The sequence below is a fragment of the Micromesistius poutassou genome (assembly GCF_964030765.1).
Source record: "Micromesistius poutassou genome assembly, chromosome: 12".
In the NCBI taxonomy this organism is placed as follows: Eukaryota; Metazoa; Chordata; class Actinopteri; order Gadiformes; family Gadidae; genus Micromesistius; species Micromesistius poutassou.
This window is the reverse complement of record NC_140282.1, coordinates 869,249-889,817: the sequence shown is the minus strand read 5'-3', so window position 1 is coordinate 889,817 and position 20,569 is coordinate 869,249. Positions and strand designations below refer to the sequence as shown.

The window sequence follows — 20,569 nt, the reverse complement described above, 5'->3', positions numbered from 1 at the left end:
AAATGAAAAGACATCAAATACAATTGAGGATAAAAACACAATAAAGTCCAGGACTTATTTCCATTGTGGTCCTCGCCACAAAACATCAGGACAAGACAAGACACTAACAGAGTGTGTGATAATCAATAAAAAACTGAATTCGAAAAAAATAATAATAATTTTTCGGTACGTACCGAAAGTAAACGTGCATCGAACCGTTAGACCCGTACCGAAATATTTCGGTTCGAATACACGTATCGTTACACCCCTAATTAATTCCATTAAGATTAAAAAGCTAAGAGTGTTGATGACTGTAGTGGCTATCTTTAGTCATTATCGTTGATAACTTTATCCCGGCTTGTTTCGATCAATAACCACATTTAGATACGATACGAGACTACGTCTAACGCATGGAGTCGCCACGTGGCACAACCCTGTTGCTCCGTCCTCCGTTCGTCTATTCTCTCGACTCAACGCTTCACAATAGAATTCCACTTCCTGCTCATTTGTAAAGCGGCACAGGATGACAACCAAACATTCACAGAGGATCAAAAAATATTCAGGAATGAAGCCACACCAGAGAACGCGTCTGACAAGGATAAAGTGCTGCTGTGTGCTACATGATACACGTGTGAATGTGCAACTCTGGACAATTTCTGTATCTGGTTCTGTGTACTTAAAAAACAGCTAATGTAAAAACAGCTTTCATGGTTTCTCCCTGAATTTCTCCCTACATACTGACTACATAATGACCTTCCTACTGGCTATGTACTGGCTACATACTGGTTACATACTGGCATCATACTAGCTATATACTGGCTGCGTATTCGCTGGGTTCGGGCCACATTCTGGCTACATAGTGACTACATACTAACGACATACTGGTTATGTACTGTCAACATAGTGGCTATTTACTGCCTATATAGTGGCTATGAACTTTGGAAACACTGGCGACACAGCCTGGGAGGACTACAGTCTAGAGAGAGAGAGAGAGAGAGAGAGACAGGGAGAGAGGGAGGATAGAGAGAGAGGTTCTCTTTACATGCTGCAACAAGCATGCCTCCATGCTTGTTGCAGCGTGCAGTGCTGCCTGCATTCTGACAGGAGCGTCAGATCATTCTGCTACTGGCTGGATAGGGTTAAAAAACAGTACAGTTGACTAAGCTTGGCACTTTCTCCGGCGGTAATGCTTTCTCTCTGTTGCTACTCTACTGGAGGTAGTGGTCACTCTCGAGTTACTCCTTCAGCTAGTGGCTGAAGGAGTAACTACCTAGACTTGAGGTAGTGGTCTCTCTGTTTGGAGCTACTCCTTGGGGTACTGGTCAATCTGGAGCTACTCCTTGAGGTAGTGGTCATGTTGTGGATACTCCTTGAGGTAGTGGTCACCTTGTCAGGAGAGGATTTTACTCTTTTTGGTTGAAGGCAGGGGTTGTGTGGCGTGGTCGACACTACAGTAGTGCCGTATTGGGACAGGACTTTAGGAGTGGGAGAGGGAGAGGAGTGACATGGGGCAGCTCATTCTTGGGAGTAGAATGGCAGCTGGTAGGCGGAGCCTAGTAGATAGAATGCCAGTCGGTGGGCGAAGTCTAGTCAATCCCAGGGTAAGCCAATATAGCAACAGGCCCCGAGAGAGAGAGAGACTCATACAGAGACTAGTACTGTGAGACAGACCGACAGGATACGGTCGTACCCTGGAATATTGCAAGTTTTGGGACACTTTCCACCACCTGGTGAGTTCCTGAGTCTTTTCACCTGCCTGTGTGTGTGTGTGTGTGTTTGTCTGTCTGCCTGTCTGTCTCTGTCTTTCTAGTGTGTGTGTGTGTGTGTGTGTGTGTGTGTGTGTGTGTGTGTGTGTTAGAATGATATGTCAGCCAGTAAACAGACTGGCAGTAAGCAGAAAGACATTAAGGCAGTAAGCAGAAAGGTAGACAATCAGTAAGCAGAAAGGCAGGCAGTAAGCAGACAGAAAGGTAACAGTGTTGAATAAGCCATTGATTTTCTGGAGGTTTTGTGTGTTCAAAGTAGTGATCTCCTGAAGATTGCAACCTGATACCTGATTCAGACTACTTCTACACACTAGTAATACAATCTAATATACAGTGATACACACTACAGATACATATTAATATACACTACTACACACTGCACACAGATGCACACTATTATACACACTATTATGTAACGATACACTAAAGTCACGATTCGGTACGTACCTCGGTTTTTAAGTCACGGTTCGGTATGTTTTTCGGTACAGCAGTTTTTATTATTTTATTAAACAATTTGATTTTGATTTGATTTATTAAATTGTATCAAACAAATGCCTTACACAAATGAAAAGACATCAAATACAATTGAGGATAAAAACACATTAAAGTCCAGGACTTATTTCCATTGTGGTCCTCAACACAAAACATCAGGACAAGACAAGACACTAACAGAGTGTGTGATAATCAATAAAAACTTAATTCTAATTCGGTACGTACCGAAATGAAACATGCATCGAACCGTTAGACCCGTACCGAAATATTTTGGTTCAAATACGCATATCGTTACACCCCTACTACTACCCACTACTGATACACACTAATATTCACTACTACACATTAATACACACTACTGATTGACACTAATATACACACAAATACACACCACTGATACACAATGATATACACTGCTACTACACACTAATATACACACCAATACAACCTACTGATACACACTAATATACACAGTACATACTACTGATACACCCTCATATACACGCCAATACACACAATAAACACTACACACTTTTCATTCATTCAACCCATATTTCATACTCGGAAATACAATTGAGGGCAGTCCTCTTTTTCAATGCAGCCGAGATACACTACTACATACACCAATACACGCCACTAATACACACTACTCATATGTTATACTGGTAGAGCATCAGTACTGTCATACTAGATACATTACTACTGTTATACTGGTGGATACATCACTACTGTTATACTGGTGGATACATCACTACTGTTATACTGGTGGATACATCACTACTGTTATACTGGTGGATACATCACTACTGTTATACTGGTGGATACATCACTACTGTTATACTGGTGGATACATCACTACTGTTATACTGGTGGATACATCACTACTGTTATACTGGTGGATACATCACCACTAGAGCCTGCCCAATACTGGATTTTATGGGCCGATACGATAACGATATTAGGGAGCAAAAGATTACCGATATCGATGTATCGGTGATATTCAAAATATACGTAACTTTATTTATTTATACTTAACTTTATTTATAACCTTTATTCTGTATATAAATATATCATGTCATCCTGGGGTGGAGCAGGTCCTTGGGATGTGCTCCTCACCCTCCAGCGATGCTTCAGGCCACAGCGCCATCGACATTCAAATTTTCGTAAGCACACAGAACAGGCTCTAAAACTGTTAGTGTTGAATGTGTTTATGTGTTTATGTGGATGCGCCACAGTAGAGGATTCATAAAGAGGTGATCACGTTAATAAATCAACACCATTTCTAACGTTTTCAAGGTGACAACGTGTGATGTAAGACTTTTAAGTCTTTTAAGACTTGATTATTAATGTATGAATTATCCATGAGTTCCATGGTTTACCATAGGAGGAGGAAGGCAGGGCGCTCTCTCTCCTCCCCTCAGCCCTGACCTCCACTTGCAGAGCCAGGACAGTGCATGTGGGGGAATACAAATACTGCTGTGGGGAAGTCATTTATGATCATTTTCAAGCTTTGCTTCAAACAATCCCATTTCCCTTTTGATTGAAAATGTAACAATATATCTCTAGAACGAAGTCAAATCACACGTTACATGAGATTGATTTGATGGTCTGTAGAGGTCATGAGAGGTTCCCTGAAGAGGTGTGTCTGTAGAGGTCAGGTCAGCTCATTTGTCCTGAAGACGTGGTATTCAGATGTTTCGGGAAGATAAGAGGAATTCTGTAACCATAGGTGAAAAATCTGCACCAAGGAGTGGAAGAATGCAGTGTGTGGGCGCGGTGTTTGTGTGTGTGTGTGTGTTTGTGTATGTGTGTGTGTGTGTGTGTGTGTGTGTGTGTGTTGTGCAGGAACAGCTTCAGGACACCTAGTGTCACTCTGGGCTTGTCTGGACCTGCCAGTGAACAAGGCAAAAAGATATACAATATTAACGTAACATATAAACGGACATATCGGAAGACAATGCGGATCGATATAGATTTAAAAAATGTTATGTTATAATGTTGTCAATAAGATCATATCCTATAAATGATACATATAGTAAAGTCTTTCTATCAACACTCCCAAAACCCCACCAACCCACGCCAGCCAGCCAAGCTAAGCTGGTTCTCGTCACACAGTTGCGCAGCCAGTTAGAGTCTAAATGACTCTATGAATTATTGAGGAGGCTTTTTTGATCTTCCGCCTGCTAACTGTGGGCTCAATCTGACACAATGCAGCTGTAAAGAAGCTGTATAGAAATAATAATCATTTAATAATACACAAGGCATTGCAGGCCGGTGGAAGTATCATCCGTCTCTATCTTCTCTATTATCTCTCTCCAGCAAATGTAGACTTCCAGCTGTCTGGCTCCACTTCGACTAGCTCCCCCCCCTGCGGCCTACCGGTGGGTAGGTATGATGCTGACCAGGAGGAGGTGACAGGAGGGGCTCTGTGCACCATGGCCTTGGAGCAGAGAGGACCACCCCAGGAGGGGCTTTCCCTCTCAGCTCCCCACCGCAGGGGGTCCTGGGTGGATGGCTTGACCCCCAGGCCCCTGGCCATGCCCAAAGCCGTTCATATAACCAGGCCCCCAAACACGCCCCTAGCCCCGACCCTAACCATTCCCCCGGCCACGCCCCTGACCACCCCGTGCCAATCAGAGGCTGGTTCTGATTCGGAGGGGGAGTATGTGGAACTCGAGGAACTGCCCTCTCTCTCACCGCAACACTCACTAACTCGATGCATCAGCCTTGGTTACCAACACACACCTGGAAACACTCCTGGCTCAGCAACACACACACCTGGACACACACCTGCATCAGGTACACACACACCTGTATTAGCTACACACACACCTGGACACACACCTGTATCAGCAACACACACTCCTGGACTCACACCTGCATCAGCTACACACACACTTGGACACACACCCGTATCAGCTACACACACACTTGGACACACACCTGTATCAGCTACACACACACTTGGACACACACCTGTATCAGCAACACACACACCTGGACACACACCTGTATCAGCTACACACACACCTGGACACACACCTGTATCAGCTACACACACACCTGTATCAGCTACACACACACTTGGACACACACCTGTATCAGCAAGACATACACTGGGACACACACCTGTATCAGCAACACACACACCTGTATCAGCTACACATACACTGGGACACACACCTGGCTTAGCAGCACACACACTTGGACACACACCTGTGTCAGCAAGACGGAGTGGGAAGGGGACCCCCCCCAGGGCGCCTGGAGGTCCGCTGGTCAGTCCCAGCGAGGAGACCCAGAGACACTCCTTCACCGGCTCCTCCAGCCAGCACCGCCCTCTGGCTCTCAGGCCGCAGCCTGCAGCGGAGACGGAGACGCTAACAGAGTCCTTAAAGGACTTGTTCGCTGACTCGTTAACGGGCCCGTTGACAGGGTCGTTAACCGGGAGGCCGTTCACAGACGCCCGGAGGCGGAACCTCCCGGTCGGCAGTCATGTGATGTCCCGTGGTGTTCTCTGCCTTCCTGGTGAGTTCAGTTAGTGTGTGTGTGTGTGTGTGTGTGTGTGTGTGTGTGTGTGTGTGTGTGTGTGTGTGTGTGTGTGTGTGTGTGTGTGTGTGTGTGTGCGCACGCACGTGCGTGTGCGCGCGAGTGTGTGTGTGTGAGTGTGTGCAGGCAGTAAAGACGGCAGCGGAGGGCCAATAGAAACTGTGTGTGTGTGTGTGTGTGTGTGTGTGTATTAGTGTGCGTGTGTGCAGGCAGTAGAGATCAGGGCCAATAGAAACTGTTTGTGTCTGACCAGTAGAGACCAGGGCCAATAGAAACTGTGTTTGTGTGTGTGTGTGTGTGTGTGTGTGTGTGTGTGTGTGTGTGTGTGTGTGTGTGTGTGTGTGTGTGTGTGTGTGTGTGTGCGCAGGCAGCAGAGACCACCGTGGGGGGGCCCTGGTCACTGTGTGGACCAACAGCAGTATTTGGTGGCGCTGCAGCAGCAGGGAGCTGCTGGACATCTTCCTCTACTTCTCCTCCATCAGCCGGTAATCACAACGTCCTGTTCCGTCTGAATGGAAACCGCCAACTCCGCTCGCTCTTCCCATGTACAATCTGTTCAGCTGTGTGAACTGGCTCAAACGGAGGAGGTGATATGTCACATGCACCAGCTGCTGGCAATATTACTACACGGAATCGGCGATATTTTAATATGTACGCAAAATTGTTATAGTTGAACCAAGGCTTGGAAGGGATCTGGTTTTTCACACTCGTCATACCTTCCTAACATTTCACAGGGGTGTACGTTCTATGAGGGTATTTGTGTAAAAGATGAACGTAAAGGCTGAGCTGCTGGTGATACACATTGTCTATCCCACAATGCTGTATGCCTAATATGCAATTTTTAAATACTTAAAACCATTAATTCATAGTAAATAAGCGCCCCTTCAATAGATTCCAACATTTCGACGAGTACTCAGGCTCTTTAAAAGTGTGCGATAGTTTCAAACAATGTACCCATACTGTATAATACAGGTTCAACTGGCTTTTAATTATTGAAAGCCAGTTGAACCTGTATTATACAGTATACAGTCTAGTGCGTTACACCCACACCTGCGCTCCACTGGTCACGTAGTGTTTGACCTCGTTTGTTACTGTCAGAGCGAGAACACACATTTCTCACCGGCCCTATTAATCCATTGTGGATTGTGGAATAGTGGGCCAACCACTCTTCGTTGGCATAAAAAACTATTTGCGTCTCAACAGCAATGCGCATACGTTATTTTGTACTGTTCATTTTTATTCTTCCCAGTTCAGCCTATACACTACCCTGGAAATCCAGAGTTCTCGCGAGAGCACAATTTGAATTTGCTCAGCGAGTCACTCTGGGAACGAGCAACATACTCACTCCCCGATTCCCCTGGCCCAGAACATTAACCAATCACATCGGTGTATCTGGTATAGGCGGGGCCAAAAGCGTTGCTGTTTTACCGATCGGATACAGCAAGAGTCTTATCTATTGGTTAGCTCCGCTGGTCTGGATACTTGTGTTCTTCTGATTGGTCGTAGTGTTATCCAATTGTGTGCAGTGATATTTTCAAATGCATGCTTGGTGCCGCCACCTCGAGTTGGGCCATCTTCATTACTCGTTGCCATGTATGTTCATGTATGAACATGTATGTTCTATCAAATTGATTGGCTGATGCTGACATGAACCGACAAGCAAATCTTATTCTCAGTCTTTTATGGTGACGAGTTTGTTTGTCGGGGGGGTCAGTGATTCAGCGCAGGCAGTGAACCTACAGACCGCCGTGGTGAACGCTGCTTCCTCTGTTACAGGAAGGAAGTGCTGGCCTTAGGACTCACGGTGCTGGTGGACGTCCGCAGCTCCTCATTTCCCCCACTCCTCACACATACACTGTGTTACCTGCAGGTACACACACACACACACACGCACACACACACACACACACACACACACGCACACACACACACACACACACACACACACACACATACACACACACACACACACACACAATGTTTTACCTGCAGGTACACACACACACACACACACACACACACACACACACACACACATACACACACACACACACACACACACATACACACACACACACACACACAATGTTTTACCTGCAGGTACACACACACACACACACACACACACACACAATGTTTTACCTGCAGGTACACACACACAAAAACACACACATGCACACAATCATACAAACACTCCCACAAACCTCACAATTACCCTCTCTCCATTTCCAGAAAAATGTGCCAGGTTTTATTCATTCCGTGCTGCTATTGGCTAACAGAGATGACCTAGATATGGACCGGCCCGCTGCTTCTCAGGTACTGCGTACTCACAGCCTCCCTCTACACACAGTGAACATTCTGTCTACTGTAACATAATCTACTGCATCACATAAACAAATCTAACACACGATCAGCTGTAACATTATCGACTGTGACACATTATCTACAACAAATCTATTAACAAATGATTTACTGTAACACATAAATAATCTATTGTAACATTATCTAGCCTAACATTGTGCGTGTGTGTGTGTGTGTGTGTGTGTGTGTGTGTGTGTGTGTGTTACAGGTGGTCTCTATGCAGTGTCTCCAGAGGTTTGTCGATGTGTCTCAGCTCCCTTTGGAGATGAACGGTTCCTTCTGCTATTGCCACCAGAGCTGGCTCTCCTTCAGATCAGTACGTCACACACAAACAAACACACACACATGTACACAACGAATCACCCACACCCACACGGACACACCCGCACACACTGGTTGTTGGTCATCCACATGTTGGTTAAAATGTTCAATTTATAATAGTCTGAGTTGTAGTTGTGGAGGCTCATGGTTTGAGCCTTGTTTATAATTATAAGTCATATTTGTTCATTATTTACATAATTTACATTCGCATTATAATTCTCCAGCTCGTGGAGAAGTTGACCAGGCAGTGTGAGGACGTCATCGGCCTCCTACAGAAAAACATCCACTGCCTGGAGAACAAGCCCCTCCCCCTTTCTGAGGAGGTCACGCCCCTCCCCCATTCCACAGAGGCCACGCCCCTCCCGCAGTCTACGGAGGTGTGTACACAAGCCCCTCCCACTATTTACTGAGGACCCTCCCCGTACTATAGAGGCCACACCCATCACAAAATCGACTTAGGTATTTAGACAAGACCCCTCCTATTTTCTACTGAAGCCACACCCCTCCCACAGTCTATATTATGCTTACGATTTATTAATTAAATGTATTTATTTTTCTTCTTTTTTTCATCTATACAAGAAAAATGGTTTGATTTGAGTGCTTTGTGTCAATACGTTGGGGGTGACATTGGCTGACATTCACCCATTCATACACACATTCACACACCAACGGCGGCGTCAGCCATGCAAGGCCACAGCCAGCTCGTCGGGAGCAGTTAGGGTTAGGTGCCTTGCTCAGGGACACCTCCACACTCAGCTAGGAGGAGCCGGGGATCGAACCAGCAACCTTGCGGTTTCCAGCCAACCCCCTCTACCCCCTGAGCTAATGCCGCCCTTCACTGACTCCTCCCCCAGGAGGTGCAGGTGTCGCTGGCCAGGTACAGGTGTGTTATGAGCAACGTTCTTCAGGACAGCCGATTGGTTGACCTACAGAAGGAGGGCGGAGCTTCTCTGTGTCTCCTCCGTCGGGAGGAAAGCGGCTTCAACCAGACAGACGATTACAGGTACACACACACACACACACCCACATACACCCACATACAGCATGCAGACCTTAACACACACGTACGCACGTACACACAACCATGCACCTACACACACTATAACCGCACACACTATTGTCTGATGCAGGCAGCAGCAATGACCCTATGTTTCTGAGTCTCACGTTGAGATTTTCTCACCAGTTGGTGGCCGTAATGCCGCCATATAATAATAAATATAAAAAAGTAATAAATATCAAGAATAAGAAAAGGTAAGCAGGCATTTAAGCGTTTATGCGATTCCTTACAAAGAGTTCGGACCCTCAAGGACGTGGGTGGGTGAGGTCACACGGACCAAATGAACTCAACATGTAGTTCCTCTAACAGCCTATAGGGGGTTGGCATTAGAGACTAGTGTGTACTTCCTCAAACAGCCTATGACTATCCATTGATCCATTGACTGACAGGACAGAACAGCCATCGCTGATTGTGATTGTTTGTTCTGGTTTGGATTTCATTCAAGAAGAAAACATGTGTTACTAATTGTGTAACTAATATCTTACTTATGTGTTACAAATATGTTACTAATGTATCACCAATATTTAACTCATGTGTAAGCTAAAGTTGACTATTGAAATATGTATTTGTGTGTATGTGTGTGTGCGTGCGTGTGTGTGTGTGCCTGCCTGCCTGCCTGCGTGTGCGTGCGTGCGTGCGTGTGCGTGCGTGCGTGTGTGTGCGTGCGTGCGTGCGTGTCAGGGCGGCGGTGGGTAGAGTGGAGGGTCTCTACCAACAGGTGGACGAGCTTATCCACGGTCTGGTGAAGCTCTGCAATGCCGGGGGCAGGCAGAGGGACTTCATCCTGGCCTTCAGCCGCTTGGAGCAGAGCTTCAGCCAGGTCTGTACCGGGGGGCTGCCCCCTCACCCAGCCGTTTATGTGTGTGCGGACCGTCCACCCGTGGCCGCGGCCCTTAGAGTCACCGTTCTGCCGTCACACGGGCGTCGACGCGCAGGTCGTGCGCTCAACATTCGGGGCTTCAACACTTCAGAGAGGCGCAGTTCATGGTGCCTTGAGCCAGAGCAGATTTAACATAACATAACATTTGGTTCACGCCGGCTCGAGTAGTTCGTGCACGGTTCCCTTTGAAGTGAAGTGCCTCCCAATCCCTAACCACTTAGTCACGTACTTAAGTAGGGTTTAACTACAGTACGGTACCGGTTTTATAATGGTACCTATTAGGGCTGTAACGATTCACAGGTACGAATGTATAACCGGTTGGATTAACTAATGACCCAATGAATTAATGACCCAAGAATTATAGCTGTGTGTGTGTGTGTGTGTGTGTGTGTGTGTGTGTGTGTGTGTGTGTGCGTGCGTGCGTGCGTGCGTGTGTGTGTGTGTAGGTGCAGGGGTGGATACAGCAGGTGGGGTTCCCCAGCCTCAGGCCTCTCGGCGAGGTGGAGGGTTCCTCTCTGGAGCAGATCAACAAGAAACAGCAGGACTTCAAGCAGTTCCGCCTCACTGCTGACGTAAGACACACGCACGCACGCACGCACGCGCACACACACACACACACACACACACTGATCACCTGCAGCCTTATATGGTGAAGCCTTTACGCGCCTTTGAACGCTTTGTGAGGAATCGCGTGGGAATGCCATTCCCTTTCCTAACGCGCATGCTTCTTCTTCCAAAGACACGGAACGCTTCAAAGTATGTCTGAGCCTTTACATGTTTGTTAACCCCCACCTATATCCTGAGCTCCTCTGACCCACACCTCTACCTGTGTCGTTACCCACTCCGCCCCGACAAAAGGTGCCTTAGAGCAGCGGTTCTCAACCTTTTTACAGTGATGTACCCCCTGTGAAATATTTTTTCAGCCAAGTACCCCCTAACCAGTACCCCCTAACCAGTACCCCCTAACCAGCGCAAAGCTTTTTTGTTTTGGCCTCCTTTGCCACTTGTCCCTCCATGTTTTCTAAAGAATTGCTGCTACACTTCAACCACGACGCCATCGTTGATCCAAGTGATTGACAGGTGATGCCAGGTGGCATATGACAGGTCGGGTCGAACCATCCTGGTATGGGGGAGACTCTGGGTTTTAAGGATAATGAAATTGAATAGCCTACTGAATATAAAATTAATTTTATGAACTTATACTTATATTTTCCTGAAATATTGATGAAATAATTATTTTTAAAGGAGTTTTGCATGGATGCTACTTTTAAAAAAAGATGTATATTTTTAAATCTCACGTACCCCCTGGAGTGCCTTCACGTACCCCCAGGGGTACACGTGCCCCCATTTGAGAACCACTGCACTAGTGCACCTAGACTCTGGAACGTTCTGCCTTCACAAGATGTAGACTGTAAAAAACACAAAGTCTCATCTTATTATACAGGCTTTCTGGTAGCATTATGTTTGTGTTGTTGTTTATGGTATTTTATTGTGTTGTTGTGAAGACGTCTGACTGGGACGTCTTCACAACATATATATATAAATAACTGTCTGCCTAACTGTCTGTCCCTCTCCCTGTCCATCTGTTTACCTGTCTGTCTCTCTACCTGTCTTTCTGTTTACCTGTGTGTGTGTGTGTGTGTGTGTGTGTGTGTGTGTGTGTGTGTGTGTCTGTCAGCGCGTCTGTCGTAAGGGGCAGGGTCTTCTCCAGAAACTCAACCAATGGGACGACCTGTCCTCACCGTTGCTGGAGCCCTACAGGGTCAAAGTTCAGTCTCTCAGGGCAGAGATGCAGGAGTTCTCTGAGGGCGTGGAGGCTACCGGGGCCCGCCTCCACAAGACCCTCTCCCTCTACCAGTTCTGCAACAAGGTGGGTGGAGCCTATGTCTACATAAAGTCACCGTAGAAACATGCCATCACCCAATACTGTTTTTACATTGGGAGCTTCACCAAAGTCCAGCCCCAGCACCAGCCGTTCTGCACTGACAGTGATTACTGCCACTCTTATAAGTGACCTCTGCAGTGTTAAAAGTGAAAGTGCTGTGGACTTAACACGGGGTAGACGAACATCAGTCGTATCAAAGCATTGAAGACATATCCTTGAATATCCTTTGACTTGTAATGCTGTCAATGCAAGTCACTTGTGGTCTTGAATTGCTTTCATAATGGACTTAAAAAGTTATTAGGAAGACTTAAATGTAACTTGTTGAAACCTGCAGAAACCCTGTATTCAAATTGTCTCTCTCCCTCTCCCTCTCCCTCTCCCTCTCCCTCTCCCTCTCCCTCTCCCTCTCTCCCTTTCCCACTCCCTCTCTCCCTTTCCCACTCCCTCTCCCTCTCTCTCTCTCCCTCTTCTTCTCCCTCTCCCTCTCCCTCTCTCTCCCTCTCCCTCTCTCTCTCCCTCTCCCTCTCTCCCACTCCCTCTCTCTCTCTCCCTCTCCCTCCCTCTCTCCCTCCCTCTCTCCCTCTCCCTCTCCCTCTCTCTCTCCCTCCCTCTCCCTCCCCCTCTCCCTCTTCTTCTCCCTCTCCCTCTCTCTCTCTCCCTCTTCTTCTCCCTCCCCCTCTCTCTCTCTCCCTCTCTCTCTCCCTCTCCCTCTCTCTCCCTCCCCCTCTCTCCCTCCCTCTCTCCCTCTCCCTCTCCCTCTCTCTCCCTCTCTCCCTCTCCCTCTCTCCCTCCCCCTCTCTCCCCCTCCCTCACCCAGGCGTATGACTCAGCGTTGCAGGGGTTGCGTTACCTGGTAACCATCCCCATGCATGACTGCACCGAGGCGGGTACGTGCCAGGCCGTGATCGGCCGCCTGGAGAGCTACCGCTGCCAGCACCCCCCCATCCCCGAGCAGCGCTTCACCGAGATGAGGGCGGAGGCTGAGGAGCTGGCGGGGTCGGTCCCCCTCCAGCTCTGGACCTCCTCCAGGAAGTGGTACCAGGAGACCAACCAGGACTTCCACAGGAAGATGGACGCCGCCCTGAGAACCAGAGACCGACTCCTGCTCGGCGCCTCCTCCGACACCTCCTCCCTCCTCCTCCGAACCGCCACCGCGTCGGTGGCACCTCCTACCTCCCCTGTGTTTCCGCCCTCCTCCCCTGTGACCCCACCCTCCTACCAAGTGACCCCCCCCTCCTCCCCTTTGACCCCACCCTCCTACCAAGTGACCCCCCCCTCCTCTCCTGTGTTTCCACCCTCCTCCCCTGTGTTTCCCCCCTCCTCCCCTGTGTTTCCACCCTCCTCTCCTGTGTTTCCACCCTCCTCCCCTGTGTTTCCCCCCTCCTCCCCTGTGTTTCCCCCCTCCTCCCCGGTGACTCCGCCCCCCTACCATGTGCCCTCCCCCTCCTCCCCGGTGACCCCGCCCCCCTACCATGTGCCCTCCCCCTCCTCCCCGGTGACCCCGCCCCCCTACCATGTGCCCTCCCCCTCCTCCCCGGTGACCCCGCCCCCCTACCATGCGCCCTCCCCCTCCTCCCATGCGACCCGTCGTTCCTCCATGAACCCTCCCTCCTATCACGCGGCTCCGCCTTCTCAGTGGCGACGGGGCAGCGAGGGGTGGAGCAGCCCCGGCCCCGCCCTCCTTCTCGAGGCGCCCAGCAGGGGGCGGGGTCTCCGCAAGTCCCAGAGCTTTGACTACGCCCCCTCCCCCCTGCTCAGCCCCAGCCCGGCCTGGCCCCCCCGCAGGGGGAACACCGGGGTCCACATCAAAGGTCTGGAGGTCAGCCGCTCGCAGCCCCCCCCTTTCAGCCCCATCACCCCCGTCACCCCCACCACCCCCATCACCCCCATCACCCCCACCACCCCCACCCAGGTTCAGCCCATCCCTCTCAGCCCCACCCTGCCTCTCCCTCTCTCTCTCAGCCCCACCCACGCCCAGCCTCTCTCTCTCAGCCCCACCCTGCCTCTCCCTCTCAGCCCCACCCTGCCTCTCCCTCTCACCCCCACCCCCAGCCAGCCCCCATCCACCACACCCTCCCCAAGTACTGCACCCTGCACCAAGGCCAGGTGAGGGTGACCCCCCCCCTAGTGTTCAGCACATCACAGCTCACATGCTTCATCATTTGTCTATATTGTAGTTACTAAATGGTAGCCAATACTTAGCTAATTCATAACTAAAACCTCTCAGTACCGAATAGTACTAAAAATAAAATCAGTATCTAATAGTAGTCTCCTTCATGCTAATGCTACCGCTAATGCTCCCTTACCCTTCACGCTAACACAAATCATCTCCTTTGAGCTAATGCTATTGTCTCTTCCATGCTAACGCTATCGTCTCTTCCATGCTATTGTCTCTTCCATGCTAATGCTATTGTCTCTTCCATGCTAATGCTATTGTCTCTTCCATGCTAACGCTATCGTCTCTTCCATGCTATTGTCTCTTCCATGCTAACGCTATCGTCTCTTCCATGCTAACGCTATCGTCTCTTCCATGCTAACGCTATCGTCTCTTCCATGCTATTGTCTCTTCCATGCTAACGCTATCGTCTCTTCCATGCTAATGCTATTGTCTCTTCCATGCTAACGCTATCGTCTCTTCCATGCTAACGCTATCGTCTCTTCCATGCTAACGCTACCGCTAACTCTACCACCACCATCGTGCTAATGCGTTTATCTCCGTCGTGCTAATGCTACCGCTAACACCACCGTCGTGCTAACGCGTTTATCTCCGTCGTGCTAACGCTACCGCTAACACCACCATCTCCGTCGCGCTAACGCTACGCCAGCAGGCAGCAGCACATCGTGGAGGAGATGGTGTCCACGGAGCGGGAGTACGTGCGCTCCCTGCGCTACGTGACGCAGCAGTACTTCCCGGAGATGGAGCGGGCCGACCTGCCCCAGGAGCTACGCGGCCAGCGCTGCGTGGTCTTCGGGAACCTGGAGAACATCCTGGACTTCCACGCCCAGTTCTTCCTGAAGGAGCTGGAGGCCTGCTGGAGGCACCCGCTGAGGGTGGCCCAGTGCTTCCTACGACACGTACGAACACACACACACACACACACCGTCGTACACACTGTATACACACACACACACACACACCGTCGTACACACTATATACACACACACACACACCGTCGTACACACTATATACACACACACACACACACCGTCGTACACACTATATACACACACACACACACACACCGTCGTACACACTATACACACACACACACACACACCGTCGTACACACTATATACACACACACACACACCGTCGTACACACTATATATACACACACACACACACTGTCGTACACACTATATACACACACACACACACACACCGTCGTACACACTGTATACACACACACACACACACACCGTCGTACACACTATATACACACACACACACACACACACCAACTGCTCTGTGTGTGTTGATACAGAAGGAACAGTTTGGACTGTACGCGCTCTACAGTAAGAACAAACCCAAGTCTGACGCTCTGCTGGCTAGCCATGGAAACTCCTTCTTTAGGGTAATTATGTACACACACACACACACACACGCACACACACACACACACACACACACACACACACACACAGATCAGTTATTCTGACCTGTATTAGCTCCACTCCTCTCCCCTCCACTCTCTCCTTTCTCCCCGTCTCTCCTTCTCGCCCCTATCTCTCCCTTCCTCCTTTACCCTCTCTTTTATCCTCTCCTCTCCTCCTCTCTTCTCATCTCTCTCATACTTCCTTCCTCTCCCTTCTCTCTTTTGTCCTCTTTCCTCTCTCTCCTCCTCTCCTCTCTCCCAAACCTCTCCTCTCCGCTTTCTCCTACTCCGCTCCTCTCTCTTCTCCCCTCTCCTTCCCTCTCTCCTCCTCTCCTCTCTCCTACTCCTCTCCTCTCTCCTACTCCTCTTCTCTCTCCTATTCCTCTCTTCTCTCCTAGTCCTCTCCCGTCTCACCTCTCCTCGTCTCCCCTCTCCTCTCTCCTCCTCCTCCCCTCTCTCCTACCTCCTACGCCTCTCCTATATATATTCTCTCCTCCTCTCTCCTCATTTTCCCTCCTCTCCTCATTCTCTCTTCCTCTCTCCTCATTGTCCCTTCTCTCCTCCTCTCTCCTCATTCTCTCCTCCTCTCTCCTCACTGTCCCTCCTCTCTCCTCATTCTCTCCTCCTCTCTCCTCATTCTCTCCTCCTCTCTCCTCATTCTCTCCTCCTCTCTCCTCATTGTCCCTCCTCTCCTCATTATCTCCTCCTCTCTCCTCATTCTCTCCTCCTCTCTCCTCATTCTCTCCTCCTCTCTCCTCATTCTCTCCTCCTCTCTCCTCACTGTCCCTCCTCTCTCCTCATTCTCTCCTCCTCTCTCCTCACTGTCCCTCCTCTCTCCTCACTGTCCCTCCTCTCTCCTCATTCTCTCCTCCTCTCTCCTCACTGTCCCTCCTCTCTCCTCACTGTCCCTCCTCTCTCCTCATTCTCTCCTCCTCTCTCCTCACTGTCCCTCCTCTCTCCTCATTGTCCCTCCTCTCTCCTCATTCTCTCCTCCTCTCTCCTCATTCTCTCCTCCTCTCTCCTCACTGTCCCTCCTCTCTCCTCACTGTCCCTCCTCTCCTCATTCTTTCCTCCTCTCTCCTCACTGTCCCTCCTCTCTCCTCACTGTCCCTCCTCTCTCCTCACTGTCCCTCCTCTCTCCTCACTGTCCCTCCTCTCTCCTCATTGTCCCTCCTCTCTCCTCATTGTCCCTCCTCTCTCCTCACTGTCCCTCCTCTCTCCTCATTCTCTCATCCTCTCTCCTCATTCTCTCCTCCTCTCTCCTCATTCTCTCCTCCTCTCTCCTCACTGTCCCTCCTCTCTCCTCACTGTCCCTCCTCTCTCCTCATTCTCTCCTCCTCTCTCCTCATTCTCTCCTCCTCTCTCCTCATTGTCCCTCCTCTCTCCTCACTGTCCCTCCTCTCTCCTCATTGTCCCTCCTCTCCTCATTCTCTCCTCCTCTCTCCTCATTCTCTCCTCCTCTCTCCTCCTCTCTCCTCCTCTCTCCTCACTGTCCCTCCTCTCTCCTCACTGTCCCTCCTCTCTCCTCACTGTCCCTCCTCTCTCCTCATTGTCCCTCCTCTCTCCTCACTGTCCCTCCTCTCTCCTCACTGTCCCTCCTCTCTCCTCATTGTCCCTCCTCTCTCCTCACTCTCTCCTCCTCTCTCCTCATTCTCTCCTCCTCTCTCCTCACTGTCCCTCCTCTCCTCCTCTCTCCTCACTGTCCCTCCTCTCTCCTCACTGTCCCTCCTCTCTCCTCACTGTCCCTCCTCTCTCCTCACTGTCCCTCCTATCTCCTCACTGTCCCTCCTCTCTCCTCACTGTCCCTCCTCTCTCCTCCTCTCTCCTCACTGTCCCTCCTCTCTCCTCACTGTCCCTCCTCTCTCCTCACTGTCCCTCCTCTCTCCTCACTGTCCCTCCTCTCTCCTCACTGTCCCTCCTCTCTCCTCATTGTCCCTCCTCTCCTCATTCTCTCCTCCTCTCTCCTCACTGTCCCTCCTCTCTCCTCACTGTCCCTCCTCTCTCCTCACTGTCCCTCCTCTCTCCTCACTGTCCCTCCTCTCTCCTCACTGTCCCTCCTCTCTCCTCACTGTCCCTCCTCTCTCCTCATTGTCCCTCCTCTCTCCTCACTGTCCCTCCTCTCTCCTCACTGTCCCTCCTCTCTCCTCACTGTCCCTCCTCTCTCCTCACTGTCCCTCCTCTCTCCTCATTGTCCCTCCTCTCCTCATTCTCTCCTCCTCTCTCCTCACTGTCCCTCCTCTCTCCTCACTGTCCCTCCTCTCTCCTCACTGTCCCTCCTCTCTCCTCACTGTCCCTCCTCTCTCCTCACTGTCCCTCCTCTCTCCTCACTGTCCCTCCTATCTCCTCACTGTCCCTCCTCTCTCCTCACTGTCCCTCCTCTCTCCTCCTCTCTCCTCACTGTCCCTCCTCTCTCCTCACTGTCCCTCCTCTCTCCTCACTGTCCCTCCTCTCTCCTCACTGTCCCTCCTCTCTCCTCATTGTCCCTCCTCTCCTCATTCTCTCCTCCTCTCTCCTCACTGTCCCTCCTCTCTCCTCACTGTCCCTCCTCTCTCCTCACTGTCCCTCCTCTCTCCTCACTGTCCCTCCTCTCTCCTCACTGTCCCTCCTCTCTCCTCACTGTCCCTCCTCTCTCCTCATTGTCCCTCCTCTCTCCTCACTGTCCCTCCTCTCTCCTCACTGTCCCTCCTCTCTCCTCACTGTCCCTCCTCTCTCCTCACTGTCCCTCCTCTCTCCTCATTGTCCCTCCTCTCCTCATTCTCTCCTCCTCTCTCCTCACTGTCCCTCCTCTCTCCTCACTGTCCCTCCTCTCTCCTCACTGTCCCTCCTCTCTCCTCACTGTCCCTCCTCTCTCCTCACTGTCCCTCCTCTCTCCTCATTCTCTCCTCCTCTCTCCTCACTGTCCCTCCTCTCTCCTCATTCTCTCCTCCTCTCTCCTCACTGTCCCTCCTCTCTCCTCACTGTCCCTCCTCTCTCCTCATTCTCTCCTCCTCTCTCCTCACTGTCCCTCCTCTCCTCATTGTCCCTCCTCTCCTCATTCTCTCCTCCTCTCTCCTCACTGTCCCTCCTCTCTCCTCACTGTCCCTCCTCTCCTCATTCTCCCTCCTCTCCTCATTCTCTCCTCCTCTCTCCTCACTGTCCCTCCTCTCTCCTCACTGTCCCTCCTCTCTCCTCACTGTCCCTCCTCTCTCCTCACTGTCCCTCCTCTCTCCTCACTGTCCCTCCTCTCTCCTCACTGTCCCTCCTCTCTCCTCACTGTCCCTCCCCGCGGGCCCCAGGTGAAGCAGCTGAGCCTGGGGGACCGGTTGGACCTGGCCTCCTACCTGCTGAAGCCCATCCAGAGGATGAGTAAGTACGCGCTCCTCCTGAAGGACCTCCTGAAGCAGCTGAGCCCGGCCGAGGAGGAGGGCTTCAACACGCTGCAGGCCGCCGCTCACACCATCAGCTTCCAGCTGCGCCACGGCAACGACCTGCTGGCCATGGACGCCATCCGCCTCTGTGACGTGAGTTAATGAGGCCATGTTTAACAGTTAAGGCTCTTCCTCACTATTCACGGAGCCTGATAAACAAGATGACACTTTTTGCCGGGATTTATTCGTTTTTATTAGCTGGTTTATTTGTTTTTATTAGCGTGACGAGACGACCGTCACACGTTGAAAACAATATCCCGAGATAGAGATCTCAATCTCGGGATATTGCCCAATATCCCGAGATAGTGAACCAATCAAATGGCACTATCGTAGGAGGTTCACGTGTAGCATGTACTAATCCACTAGAGACAATACTATACTATAGACAGTGCTATATACAATACTACACTATATACAATACTACATTTTCCACCATTTACAATGCTATACTTGTTAGGACAGAGGTTGAATGTTTAAAATAAACATTCTAATTACTTTCCTTTTCAAAGCTAAGTTGCTTTTCGATCAATGGTAGTCCGTCACCTATTGCTTTATTTAAATAGACTAATGATGGTGTAATTTAGGAAAAGTCACACAAGGAGGCAGTGTACTTTAAACAATGCCATACTATATACAGTATTACACTTTGTGCAATACTATACTATAAACAATACTGCAGTATATGCAATACGAAACTATATACAATATTACACCATTTAAATATTACACTGAATACAATACCATACTATATACAATACTACACTATGCACAATATCACACTATATACAATACTACACTCGATACAAAATTAAACGATGAGCCATATTACGCTATATCGTTGTATATTGTTGTATACGATGCATAGGATGCATCAAACCTATCTTCATCTACACACAGTGTGTATACTCCAGGTGCTATGGACGGTGTGTTGTTAAAGTACACACCCGGCGTGTTCTCAGGTGAACCTGAAGGAGCAGGGGGCGCTGCTGCGCCAGGACCGCTTCACCGTGCTGTCAGGGAGGAAGAAGAGCCTCCGTCACGTCTTCCTGTTCGAGGAGCTGCTCCTCTTCAGTAAACCCAGAGCTGTGGAGGGAGGGGTGGACCTCCTCTACAAACACTCCTTCAAGGTCCTCCTCACTGGCTCTTGCTCGCTCTCTCTCTCCTATCTCTCTCTCTCCTTCTATCTCTATATCTCTCTCTCTCTCTCTCCTTCTATCTCTCTCTCTCTCTCTCTCTCTCTCTCTCCTATCTCTCTCTCTCCTTCTATCTCTATATCTCT

The 20,569-nt window shown here is 49.9% G+C and overlaps 1 protein-coding gene across 1 annotated transcript in view; it reads left to right on the top strand.

The window, feature by feature from the left end:
• Positions 1 to 1,583: 1,583 nt before the first annotated feature.
• The window catches only part of LOC311356075 (puratrophin-1-like), a 23,694-nt gene continuing 4,708 nt past the window's right edge, over positions 1,584 to 20,569 (top strand). The window contains exons 1-18 of the mRNA XM_084475856.1: positions 1,584 to 1,709; positions 4,557 to 5,762; positions 6,151 to 6,268; positions 7,560 to 7,653; positions 8,016 to 8,099; positions 8,353 to 8,460; positions 8,690 to 8,842; positions 9,320 to 9,468; positions 10,204 to 10,342; positions 10,849 to 10,974; positions 12,081 to 12,272; positions 13,105 to 13,572; positions 13,924 to 14,106; positions 14,344 to 14,393; positions 15,113 to 15,362; positions 15,773 to 15,862; positions 19,159 to 19,383; positions 20,250 to 20,417. Coding sequence (XP_084331982.1) covers positions 4,673 to 5,762; positions 6,151 to 6,268; positions 7,560 to 7,653; positions 8,016 to 8,099; positions 8,353 to 8,460; positions 8,690 to 8,842; positions 9,320 to 9,468; positions 10,204 to 10,342; positions 10,849 to 10,974; positions 12,081 to 12,272; positions 13,105 to 13,572; positions 13,924 to 14,106; positions 14,344 to 14,393; positions 15,113 to 15,362; positions 15,773 to 15,862; positions 19,159 to 19,383; positions 20,250 to 20,417 — 3,687 coding nt within the window. The 5' untranslated portion in view covers positions 1,584 to 1,709; positions 4,557 to 4,672. The remainder of the gene's footprint in view (positions 1,710 to 4,556; positions 5,763 to 6,150; positions 6,269 to 7,559; positions 7,654 to 8,015; positions 8,100 to 8,352; positions 8,461 to 8,689; positions 8,843 to 9,319; positions 9,469 to 10,203; positions 10,343 to 10,848; positions 10,975 to 12,080; positions 12,273 to 13,104; positions 13,573 to 13,923; positions 14,107 to 14,343; positions 14,394 to 15,112; positions 15,363 to 15,772; positions 15,863 to 19,158; positions 19,384 to 20,249; positions 20,418 to 20,569) is intronic.